Source organism: Perca fluviatilis, chromosome 5, assembly GCF_010015445.1.
Source record: "Perca fluviatilis chromosome 5, GENO_Pfluv_1.0, whole genome shotgun sequence".
In the NCBI taxonomy this organism is placed as follows: Eukaryota; Metazoa; Chordata; class Actinopteri; order Perciformes; family Percidae; genus Perca; species Perca fluviatilis.
In genome coordinates this window covers 11538356-11551437 of record NC_053116.1, presented here as the reverse complement: position 1 = coordinate 11551437, position 13082 = coordinate 11538356, and the positions used below count along the sequence as shown (strand labels likewise).

Sequence of the window (13082 nt, the reverse complement as noted above, 5' to 3'; positions counted from 1 at the left end):
TTTGGACATGAGTAATAATATCTGACAGGTGGTGTCTAAAGTCTTTTTTTCTTTTTTTACATTCACAAAGATGTACCTGGCCCTGAGGGAGTCAGGAGGCATCATCTCCAGAGTGTGAGCTGGACCGTACAGATTCACCACAAACAGACTGACTGATGGGATACTTGAGCCAGCCTGTGACACAACAAAAAGACAAACATGATCAAATAAACTAAAGTGTATGTTTTGGCAAATCTTTTTAGGCACGCAGCAGGCAATGCCAGTCTGTCGGTCCACCGTTTTGGTTTAGACTGTAAAGTCTCGACAACTGTTTGATGATTTGCCATGAAATTTGGTGTAGATATCCATAGCACCTTGAAAATGAATTCTATTAACTTTGGTGATCTCCTGAACTTTACCCCTAGCTCCACCAGCATGTCAAAGTTTTTGAGTTTTTGAGTTAAATAACTCGTAGCACCGCCGGATGTTCAACTGGATGTTCCTCTCCTTGCAAAACTGTTCATTTTGGGAAACAACAACCTTCAAGCTAGCAAGCTACATGTAAAAAATGGCAAGTTTTGAAGAAAAGTTTTGGATCGTGCTAACAAGGCAGACATGTTTGGTTCTTTCGGGGAATGGTTATAAAGATTTACAAAGAATACGTTTAGAGCAATTTACTCTCTAACTGCAACATTTTGGGACCAATTGGTGAGGATTCCCTACGGACAAAATACACACGGCGATCCACTGGTAAGAGCAAATTACATGTAACCATGTATCCAGCTATATTTGTATAGGATCAGAGCCTAGCGCTGCCCAAGACGATTGTGGTTGGTTTAAAGAAATACAAACCACCCAGAGCAATTTTTCTCCTATCCAGGAGTGTATGTGTGGAGGGGCCAGACCTTACCCACAGCGCGGTGGAGTAAGGTCTGGCAATGCGAGACTAAATATCTCATCATCTACTGGATGGACTGGCACAAGATGCCCAGAGGATGAATCCTATTGACGTTGATGATCGCCTAGTCCAGGGGTGTCAAACTCATTTTCCCAGAGGGCCACACTGGAAAAAGAGAATCACACCAAACGCCGGACATGTAGAGTTTATTGACGTGCTTTTATTACTGCATGTCACTTTTTTTAACATTTTGATAGCTTTTTTCCTAATTTGTGTTGTTTTTGCCGACGTTTTTGTGGCTCTGTCAGACATTTGCCACCTTTTGGTAAATTTGTTGCTTTTACCAACATTTTTGTACGCTTTTTGTCGCATTTTTGTTGACATGAAACCCTACAAAAGTCATCAAAAGAGTTCCTTCTGGGGGAATTTCTGAGTCTTAGAGTGGGCAAATCTGCCATATTCTGCTTTGAATGTCAGGTAATTGCAGTTTAAAAAACACTTTCCTGTGTTCTTGGTTTGGCGCACAACTAGGAGGGCCCAAATCTATTGTGAACCCAAATTGATATACGGGCCAGATCTAAATCTGCAAGGGGCCAGATTTGGCCCGCGGGCCTTGAGTTTGACACATGTGCCCTAGTCTATATCCTCCACTTTTCACTTCTGGGACTGCTACGTTGCCGATGGAAATTCCGCCGGATTTCACTCATTTAGGCCAGATATCCGTTGCCTGGTGCTTTCTTTGTGTTGGCATTTTAAACTCTGGTGGATTTCTGAGGACTATGGTTAACTGCTCCTCAGATCTCTGCAGTGTAAATCCAGACAGCTAGCTAGACTATCTGTCCAATCTGAGTTTTCTGTTGCACGACTACAATGTACACGTTTCACCAAAACAAGTTCCTTCACGAGGCTATTTTGCAGAGGCGCCGTTGCTCCGTATGGTGCTTAGCTCTGTCCAAGACGATTGAGATTGGTTTAAAGAAATGCGAATTTACTCCCATCCCAGAATGCTGTGTGGACTCGCCAGACCATCCTCCGCAGCGCCTCGGTGGAGGAAGGTCTGGCAAAGCGGGTCCCCTGACTTTTCCACAATGAGGTTGACTTGTAGGTTTAAGTGAAATGTCTCTACCACTATTGGATGTAATGCCATGACATTTGGCACCTACATTCATGTTCCCCTCAGGATGAATTATAAGAACTTTGGTGATCCCTTCGTTTTTCATCCTGTGCCATCATCAGGTCAGAATTCAAATTTCTACCTGCAAATACCTGCAAAACTACAAACGACATTCCCATTATGTTTAGTGTTACTTAGCAAATTTGGGATGTTAACATGCTAAACTAATAAAGTCACCATAGAAAACATTACACATTCTAAACAGCAGAATGTAAACTACAGTCTCACAGAGCCGTACAGTGTGGCTGTAGACTTTAGTCTTGTTTCAATCCATTTTTACCTTTGGGTAGGGGAAGAGCACATTGGAGGGGTAGAGACCCCCTAAGAAGTGAGGTATTTCCATCACAGGTGTGGCAGAGTTGTTTATGGTGAGGTACGCCAGCCGGGCCCCGTCCATAGACCACCAGTGGGCAACATATGTCAAGAGCACTTCCTCTGTTTTAAAAGACAGTGTGCGTTGTTATATCAAACTCAAAGCATAAACCTGCTGTTCACGATTATTGTGGTCAGCTTGCAGATTTTCCACTCTATGGTCTAAAGAGCTGGAATACGTCCTACCTTCATAAGTCCAGTCAGACAGCCCGTTCACCACATTCTGCTCCAGGTTGGTGGTTGTGAGACGCAGGGCTTTGCTGGTCACACTCGACTTGTAGTAGATATCTCCTTCAAACATATAGGCCTGACAGGCACACAGTGCCAGTCCATTATCAAAGACTGTACGGTTGGAAGCTTCATCGCTGGCTGCCTAAAATGAGCCCCGATGCCGTCCAAGAGTGAATAAATCATCGGCCAGCACACACGCACACACAATTGAGAGCCAATGCATATTTACTTGCCAGTTAATATGCTGCAGACGAGCGCCGACATTGCAGCGAAAGCCAATTACATTACAGTGAAGGTAAACAAATTATATTATGAGGGTGAAACAACGCCATTACAGCAACACAGTCTCTGCAATAACCTCTAAGATGGAGTTCATCTCATAATGACAAAGACATGATACCATTGATGTTATCATTATGAAAATGATGTCAAATGTTTTTTTTTTTATTATGGATTGTAAAGGTTGAGGAAAATGTCCTTATTGTATTGACGGGTGTGGCTGATTCAGTAGACACAGCAACCTATTGATCAAGATAATGAGTCTGGCTTACCAGCTGGCTCCCCTGAGGCCCCCAGGAAGCATATTGTAGCGCTGCTTTCTCTCTCTCCGGAGGGTTAAGCTCCAGCAGGTCCCTGGAACACACACAAATACTCAGACATAAGCCTCTCCATTCAGGGATGAGTGGCCTGTTTAGAGCCCTCTGGGGTCCCTCCATGCCCTGGCCTTGAGCTTTGCTTGAGAGAGACACTGTACTGTGAGGACAAAAAAGAGCAAGATGCAGAGAGGGGGGAAACAAAACAGAGAATGGAGTTGGGTCATGCAAGAGTGCAACATTTCTTTATCCATATTCCTAGCTGCACTTATTTTCTTCCTAAGGACAGGCACACATTTTCCTCCAAGGCATACTCAGGCAATGATCAATTCTGCAGGTCCTCCTGAAATCCTTTTCAGATCCATTCCTCAGAAGCTCCAGGGATCCTCCGCAGAGTCCCCCCCACTAATATACAGTAATGCTGAATATGAATCTCAGGCAGTGAAATCTGAAGTACAGAATACACCTTACGTTGGGATATGGAACCTGGAAAGAACACTGATGAATGAATGCATGTCTGACAGAAACATGAGGCTCAGATTCGATGAGACACACTCTGGGGGACGTTTTTCAATCCGCGGGTCTGCTTGCATTGGTGACGCTCATGCCCAGTGCAGCCCATGCATTAGCATTCATGATTCCACCTACCCATTAGCCACATTGTAGAAAGCATAGGAGGCTGTGAAGGACTGAGAGAACACCTGAAAGAGGTAGAGGATATCATGCACACAGGTGTGCTGCATTTAGATGAAAACACACACATATTTCAGTGCTCACACATGCTCGTTCACATGTATAAAGAAACGCAAATGAAACAAAGGTTACGAAGGACACTGCTGAGGCCAACCTTACAATTAAGCGGTAAGAAACAGGAAGCTGTGGTAACATTCTCTAATTTCCCCAAAGCACCGCATCAAGTAGATTAGAGCAGCATTATGCTACATAAATTGATAATGAAATGTTCAATGAAATTATGTTTATTAATAATAGTTTATTAACTATTCCATGTTACCATTTTACCTAAAAAAAGAAGTAGTAGCAAAGTATGTGTATGTGTGGTCATTTTCAAGGCAGTATTTTAACATTGCTTTGATTGTTACTGAGCTGATCACAGCTTTTACACTTAATGTATTTGAGTCATTAAACCGCTGGCAGCCATTTCATGCATATTACATCATTATTGCGATCACATCTAAATAACAGAAATTTGGATCACGGGGGAGCCTTAAGACTGACTTAAAGAGACAACGTTAAAGACATGACATGTGAAGGGAAAGCGCAGAAACTAAGACAGACTTTCTTATTAAATAGCATCATTACAGCTAATATCCTTCCCACTGAGATTCTATTGTGGCTGGCAACTCTGTCGCAACCCTGACACAAGCATCAGCAGCTCGATGAATAATTAAATGAACATGCTGAAGAAGACTAAGCGACCAGAATCAATGAATGTGTGCATGTGTGCGTGTTAACTGCAATTGATCACAGCATTACCTGATGAATTCTCAGTAATATATTGATTTGTATTCTTTCCCTTTTTTCTCATGCAAGGGGCTGCAAGCAGGCTGTTTGCTCACTGGCCTCTGAAAGCCTGGACCCTAATGGATAAACACTCCCTAAAGAAATGAAATGTCACATTCTCTATACAGCACATTTAGCGGGGGAATTGGATTTCTCCTCCACATTGTATGTGTTGTTAGAAAATGCATGGACGAAGTGACGCAGGAGTAAAGCTGCAGGGATAAAGGAGGGGAAATAAATTCGAATGCTATCTCAATGAAATTGAAATCTGATTGCGGTGTAAAGTCTGAACATGAGGGGGCAACGGCGTGTACAGGAAAACAGCTGTTACAGTTTCAACAGAAAATAACTGCAAGGACAGGAAGAGGAAGGGGTGAGTTGGTCCAACTCTACAGGAAAAGGTGAGGGGGGAGATAGAGAGAAAGAAACAAAGACAGGAAGGGAGGAAAGGATGCAAAGAGGCCCGAGGCGCAGCCAGAGTTGACAGGTATTTGACACGCAATCGGGACCGATCTTGATTAACACTCTTCGAGACCGAGGGGGGCAGCATCGCTGTGAGCACCACGTTCAATCAGCTGTTTATGATTTGTTAAGGAACCCAGAGATTCTGCTCTTGATTGAACATGGTGGAGCGTGTGGCAGAGACTGTACGTTATTGTGTGTGTGTGTGTGTGTGATAAACAGACAGAGAGAGTGAGAGCATCTGTCTTGGAGAGGCAGAGTGAATTCTAATGTGGCTGCCAGTAACATATCGTAAATCCTCCAGATTGCTCTGCTCCTCACCCCCCCTTTACTACCCACACCCTGCCCAATCCATGATGCCAAAACAGGTGTGGGGGGCATTAAACACAGATTAAACATTTAGAAGATAGTGTTGGATAACATGACAAAGGGAATGTATAAAGATTACAACACCCTTTTGCATGAGCACAGATATTGGGATATACTGCAAGACACACAATACAGAGATAATAGCATCCTTCCTTCTCAACACTGTTCCTGCCTCACAAGCATTTCTTAGCAGCCCCACAATGCGCTGCCTTTGATACCAGCACCCATCAGCGAATGCTGCAGAGTGCAGACACGACTCCGATGGCATCTTATTTGTCCCCAAACTGCACTGTCTTGGCAGGTACTGGTCCGTTTGCCTCCGCTCATCAATCCCAGAAAACTCCATATCCTCTAAACTATCTTGCCATCACTCTTTAAAGGGGTGATAGAATGCAAAACCGATTTTACCCTGTCATAGTTGAATAACGACAGTTCGGTGGGTAAATAGGACATACATAGAAGCTCAAAATCCCATTGACACCCCTTTACTATGAAAATCTCATATTTTGAAACTGCCGCTGAAAACGGGCGAATCCCAACAAAGCTGGAAGTTGACGTCAACCTCCCAAAACCGGAACCTTTGTCAGCCCATGCCGTGTGTATTAAGAGAACGGTCACGCCTAACATTTACATAGGCTACACAACTGACCTGAGATCAGGTAGTTGTGAATCTAGCTACGCCACACGCAGATCTCTGCTATTCCATTACCAAAATTCACTTAACTGAAATTTTTTGCGCGAGAAATCAACCATATAAAGCTCAAATATGGGCGGCTTAACGAAAATGGATGGCTATTTGCAAATTTTCTCCGACTGTGTGTCGGAGTTTAGTGCCGGTGTTAGTGCTGCCTGGGTTGCTACATAGCCGCCCTGACCGCGTGAGTGGCCGAGCTTGTTACGCCCGAATCTTTTACCGCCAGCCCGCAGGTTCCAGTTAATCTTATAATGGGTATGTGTGTTGAGTTATTTAAACAAACAATCGGGAAATAAACGCCTTGTCCGCGAAGTCTCATTGATAGAGCCCGCAGTGGGGATGGAGTCCATCAATGAGAGCTAGCTAGCCTCCTCCTAACTCTGACATTCACAAAAATACATTCAATTGAAATCCGAAATCGGACAAGTGTTAGCTAAGCTTTGTAAGACCTTGAGGAACCTGTAATATTCATGCCGTGACGAAATTCAAACTGTAAATATACTTTAGTTATGCGAAAGTGAGCAAGCTGCGATATTTCCCCATTGTAATGAATGGGACATATAGCTAGCAGCTGCTCGTCCTACAAAGGACATGCGCGTTCATAAAAATGCCTTAAAATCAAATCCGACACCACGGTTAGCTTTATAAGACATTGGGGAATGATGTTGTATAAGTGACGGGCGAAATTCAAACTGTAAATATAATTTAGTTATGGCAAAAGTGTAGCTAGCTAGCTGCGGTATTTCCCCATTGTAATGAATGGGACATATAGCAAGCAGCTGCTCGTCCTACAAAGACCACGTTCATAAAATGCCTTAAAATCAAATCGGACACAACGGTTAGCTTTATAATACATTGGGGAATGATGTTATATAATTGGGGGAACAAAATTCAAACTGTAAATATAATTTAGTTATGGCAACAGTGTAGCTAGCTAGCTGCGGTATTTCCCCATTGTAATGAATGGGACATATAGCAAGCAGCTGCTCGTCCTACAAAGACGCCACGCGCACAATAAAAATGCCTTAAAATCAAATCGGACACAACGGTTAGCTTTATAAGACATTGGGGAATGATGTTATATAATTGCGATCTAAATTCAAACTGTAAATATAATTTAGTTATGGCAACAGTGTAGCTAGCTAGCTGCGGTATTTCCCCATTGTAATGAATGGGACATATAGCAAGCAGCTGCTGGTCCTACAAAGACGCCTCGCGTCCGTAAAAATGCCTTAAAATCAAATCGGACACAACGGTTAGCTTTATAAGACATTGGGGAATGATGTTATATAAGTGGCATGACGAAATTCAAACTGTAAATATATCATAGTTATGCCGGCAGCTGGCCGCGGAGCCCCGTAGTGCAGTATCCACAAAGGGTGACTTTGCGCTGGGTATGGAGCCCAGCATGCTGCCGCTTTCTCGTCAGACTGTGTGGAGCTCCTAAAGTCCGACACGTCTTACCAAATATGCAATTAGCCATCAATTTTTGTAAAACGGCCCATATTTCAGCTTTATATAGTTGATTTCTCGCTTAAAAAAGTCTCAGAAGTGAATTTGGTAATGAAACATTGCAGTGTCTGGAATATGAGATTCTGTCGCTTCTCTAATGTATGTGTATTGGGGATTCGCTCAACCAATCAGCGCGCAGCTCATCTAAATATTCATGACCATACCATATTTGGAAGAAAAGCTCTTGTTACAAATAGGGCCAAAACACAGGGATGCATAAGGGCCAGTAAAATATCAACCAGGCCATTTTCAGCCCAACCAATGTTACATACCCCATTAGGAGACCATAAGGAACAGTGTGAAATACCCTATATAATCATTCTATCACCCCTTTAAACAAACGTGTAGGTCTCCGCTTTCCTCTTTCTCGTGTTCTTCTCTTACACACAAACCGGTTTAATTCAAACAGGCTTTGAGGAAAGACATTTTCCTGTAGGAAATCTACTTTCTCTTGTTCCTATGTGGCCAAATCCCCAACTCACTTCTATGTATACCCTCTTATCAAAATCCATTTATTTTCACCCACCAGGCACAAAACCCTCCCTAAAGCCTCCAGAGCTAATACAAAATCCAGAGAAGCCTTTTAACTTTACCCACATGCTGCTCATCCAGTTCTCTTCACTGTAGCTTTCTTACTGCATCTCTGTCATACTTTGATAACCATTCTGATTGATTTCAACTGGGCAGTGTATCTATAGGCAAATGGTGCATATCCCATTTTTCTCAGCACCTCCCTCCATCACAAGTGGCTTCCCCCGCTGCTCTCTCTGTTTTTCTCACTCGTTCTCCGCCACTCTGCCGCTTCACTTTTCGAACAGCAAAGCTGGTGCCTGGCGCAAACTGCTTCAGTCAGCACAAATCCCCACAGGGATAGACAGAAGAAAGTGAGTGAGAGTGAGGAAGATGGAGCGCGAGAGAGAAGGAGGGCGCTAGAAAGACAGGGAGAATGGAGGAATAGCCCCAATGCGTGCAAAATGCCAACCATACTCACACAAACATACAAACAATATCCATTTCTAAATATACAAATGATTCCAGGTGGCGTGCCCAGCTGCAGAGTGTGAATACACACTGAGCTTACAGATGAGAGTACACAATTCCTGCTGACATCAAAGGCAATATGCTAATGGTATAACTCAACCCACAGATTGGACGAAGATCTGAGCCCTTACTCTACAGAGACATCTTAAAAAAAATGATTAAACGGATGTTAACCACTCAATAATGCAGTTAGGATGGATGCACTGTGTTTGTGACCAATGCTGTAACACAGCAACAGGCTCATTCCCACATTCTTCCCCCATTTCCACCCCCACAAACGTAGATCTCTACAGAGAACCCAGGGAAAAAGAAGAGACTGAATGAATGAGAGTGCGAGAGAGCAGCAAAATCTGTTTTCAGGTTTTTAATGAAAACGTGGGGAAAATGTGCTGAGGGCTTTCATTCCCTCCTAATTCTGTTTTCTTCCATTGCTGATTACTTGCACATTACACAACTTGCCTGCCCTTTGAGGAAAGACTCAGCTATTTATTTACGGTGTGTGGGTATTTACAGAGTCGGACCGCTTGAGGACCTGAGCTATGTGGTGTTAAAGTAAAGGGAGCAGGAGATCTGTTTTGTGTGTGTGTCGTCCCCCTCCCACCCCACCCCAGCGCTTATCTGAAACCACCACCTGCCATTGTGATTCTTGTCAGCTTCTCATTAAAATTCTCCACCGAACTAGCAGGGCGATTTCATTACTGCAGCTCCAACTTCACTCCTCCATCTCCTTGATCTCCCCTTCCCCCCGATCTGATCACTCTGATCACTCAGTCTAACCCCCTGCACCTTCCCCCATCAGCCAGTATAAATATTCAACTCCCCATATGTTATCCCAGTCATATGATGGGCAGCGTTTTGGAGCTAAAGTATGCTGCAGTAGCAGAATCAGCACACACACACACACGCACGCACGCACGCACACACACACACACACACACACACACACACACACACACACACACACACACACACACACACACACACACACACACACACACACACACACACACACACACACACACACACACATCACACACACAAGTCCTCAACCTCCTCCTTCATGTTCTCGCTCCTTGTCTCCTTGTTGTTTCTTCGGGGCTGATTAGAATGCATGTCACTGCTGTTTTGCTGGTGTGTGAGTGGTAACAGCGTGTCTTTGATATTAGTGGATTAGTTATGACCCTGAATGTCTTCTGAAGGGAAAAAGCTTGACGGTGCTTTGTGGAATAACTCTGAGTCAACTTGGCATTCAGAGAAAACTTACCGGTCGAATGTTATACGCCAAGAGGACAAACATCTTGTCTGCAGACACTTGGAATTTAGTAGTGGTCAGGTCCTGTAGGAAAAAGGAAAGAAAAATTAGACGCATCCTCAAGAAAGTAAAGAAAGTGTGTTTAGGTATAGCACTTGTCACATGTCTTCTTCATAATTTAAAATTTTACATCAGCACTTAGGCCTCCTGGCATAACACAAAGTTGGCTGAACCTTGAGAAACAGCTTAGGTCTGTTCTATAGTCCTGTTATTTTCAATTAAGAAACAAACTACACCCCTACTTATCTTTCCACCAGCTGGAACAAATCATCCATTCTTTAGTGTCATCACTTCTTTTACTACAGTAGTGCACAAATTCTGCTGCATTTTTACAAACTAAAACTTTGCAGCTTTCTCATATCACCCCGACGCTGGCTTCACAACACTGGCTTCCTCTTAAATTTAGGACTGAATTCAAAATCCTTCTTATTACAATAGGGCGTTACACAATTTGGCTTATGGCTTAACCATATATCAGTGAGCTGATCCCATATAGGTCCATGCGGCCTCTCAGGCTCCCGGTTCTGCTCAAAGTCTCCCTCTGGCGTCACATCAGCAATAGGTGTGACTATTAGCGTCTGAACTTGACAAGTTCAGGTTAATGGAAGCTCCAGGTTACGCTTTAGTGTTTTAGAGATATTTTGCTGATTTAAATCCAGCTCTGTGTCATGGTAGTGTGAGCAGTGTGTGCAGATGATCGGTGTTTGGCTTCCCTCTGTGGCGCCATTCTCAGCAGACCTGCATTGCTCCCCTCCTCAGTGCACTGGCGTCACGAAGGGAAGCCACATACCGCTCATTTACACACATTGCCCACACAAAGATGACACAGAGCTGGTTTAAAATCTGCTGGTTTTGAAAAGTGCTCCCTAAAAATGTTTTACTCACTATGAACTCTAATGTCAAAGATTGATACTATATGTAGCTACAAATTAAAATTTTCTCAGCCATTCATTTATTTAGGGAACCCCCATGTGCGACTTGGTATTCATACAGCAATGTATATCTTTTTTCTGGAATTGGCAACAGCAGCAGAGATAACAAAGCATATCACAACCCAGAAGAGAGACTTGTGCTCAACCTGACAACACAACCCTACTTTAAGCTCTTCAGTGATGACCCATATAAGGTTGTCAGTGTGGTGCGCCGAGGCGGTGCTCAAAATGATGCCCTTACTTGGAAAATTCTCTTTGAAGGCACATGTTGAGGGCTGACAGAGCAGCCAGATTTGGGGGGAAATGAGCTGATACTGTCACTCTGCCAAATCTTTTTTTGTCTCAAGTGTGGGATGTGGAACAGTGGGACTCTACAGCTTCTCTCTCTCTCTCAATCCAGAAGCTGTATTGGCAATTTGTCCAGCTGTCTGTGGATATGAGCCAATCAATACTAAAATCTGTCCTCTTGTGTCGCTGTAACTCACCAGAGAGCTGTTGTCCACCAGAGTCGAGGTGAGGTTGCTGTTGAGGCTGAAGGACAGGACGTGTCCTTCTCTGGTGCGGAGAGCCACTTCGTTTTCTGACAGGGTTAAGACAGTTAAGGGACAAGGGTCCTGTATTATTAAAGTGAATTTAAATCCATAGAGACAGAGACTGCTGCTCGGTCTACAACCCAGTGGCTCACTTTCAGGTGTGATCATTAAAGTGTTTTTTAACTGACATGAGCAGTAAGAACAGAACAGTGATCCTTACCGTTCAACCATGCCACACAGGGGTCATGAACTTTGAACTCTTCACTCTCCAGATCCTCCATAGTGAGATGGGAACGGAGTAACAATTTAGATACATCTTCAGAGGCAAAGAGACAAGAGTTAATTAGTTCATCAAAAGGTAATTCACGTTTACAGTAAAGCCAAGTCTGAGCATGTTGGAGCCTGGCCTATATTTCTGCTTTGGATGCATTCTTTTGCATTTTAATGTCCCTTTTAATATCTTTACCAATGCCTTCCTTTAAAGTGAAAATTCGACATTTTGGGAAATGCGCTTATTCGCTTTCTGGCGGAGAGTTAGATAACCTTTTCATACTGATTCTGTATACATTGAATATAAGGCTATATAGCCAGCAACTGGTCAGCTTAGCTTAGCATAAATACTGGAAGCAGAGGGAAACAGCTAGCATGGCTCTGTGCAAAGATAACAAAATCTGCCTTTTAGCACCACAAAAGCTCAATATACGACACATTATATCTTGTTTGGTTAATCATGAGGGATTATATTCCCCCATAATATTATGAATTGTCGTTTTTTACCCTTTGATTTGTGTACGAACAAAACAAACAAGATATAACATGTTCATTTGAAAGTGTAGGATGTAAAGATGTAACTAACCGGCTGCTGGCTATAGCTTCATATACTCTCTGATGTAAAAGTGGTATCGATCTTATCATCTAACTCAGGGGTTTTCCCGCATAGAGAATTCTTTGGCGCCCCCCAAAGAGGTTTCTTCCAGCAGTCAACTTGAAGCTAGCACTAAGGGATCTCAGTTTTACTGTCCTTTTTTTCCCCTTCACATAAATAAAGACATTTCCACCATAAATTGGTGCATAAAATATATCAGAATGCAGGAAATTGAGTGTTTGATGCTTGCTCAAAAAGACTCCCCGCCTAATTCTGAGCCAGGAAAAAGCAAGCACCAGAAAGTAATTTTCTCTAAATATGAAACTATTCACATTTCCCCACATTACAACTCCTCTCTGCTTTGCTGCTTTTACTCCTCCAGACAGCTCTTCTTACCAGGCGTGAGGAGGATGACAGAGAGGATGACCAGAGACATAACAGCCAGGATCACCACCATGGCAATTCCTATGCCCTTCCAGTTCCGCGGGGGACCATCTGAACTGCCCAGGTCCTGATATGAAAAGAACACACAAACACAGTGATAAATGCGAGCACAGCAGAGGAGGAGGACATTAGTGCTGCTTCATTTCCACG

General features: G+C 43.3%; 1 protein-coding gene across 1 annotated transcript in view; it reads right to left on the bottom strand.

The window, feature by feature from the left end:
* LOC120558490 (inactive dipeptidyl peptidase 10) overlaps positions 1–13082 on the bottom strand; it is a 31117-nt gene that overhangs the window by 11878 nt on the left and 6157 nt on the right. The window contains exons 2-10 of the mRNA XM_039799510.1: positions 12885–12999; positions 11844–11939; positions 11576–11670; positions 10111–10182; positions 3896–3948; positions 3206–3287; positions 2610–2730; positions 2332–2486; positions 77–174 (exon numbers count right to left, since the gene is read on the bottom strand). Coding sequence (XP_039655444.1) covers positions 77–174; positions 2332–2486; positions 2610–2730; positions 3206–3287; positions 3896–3948; positions 10111–10182; positions 11576–11670; positions 11844–11939; positions 12885–12999 — 887 coding nt within the window. The remainder of the gene's footprint in view (positions 1–76; positions 175–2331; positions 2487–2609; positions 2731–3205; positions 3288–3895; positions 3949–10110; positions 10183–11575; positions 11671–11843; positions 11940–12884; positions 13000–13082) is intronic.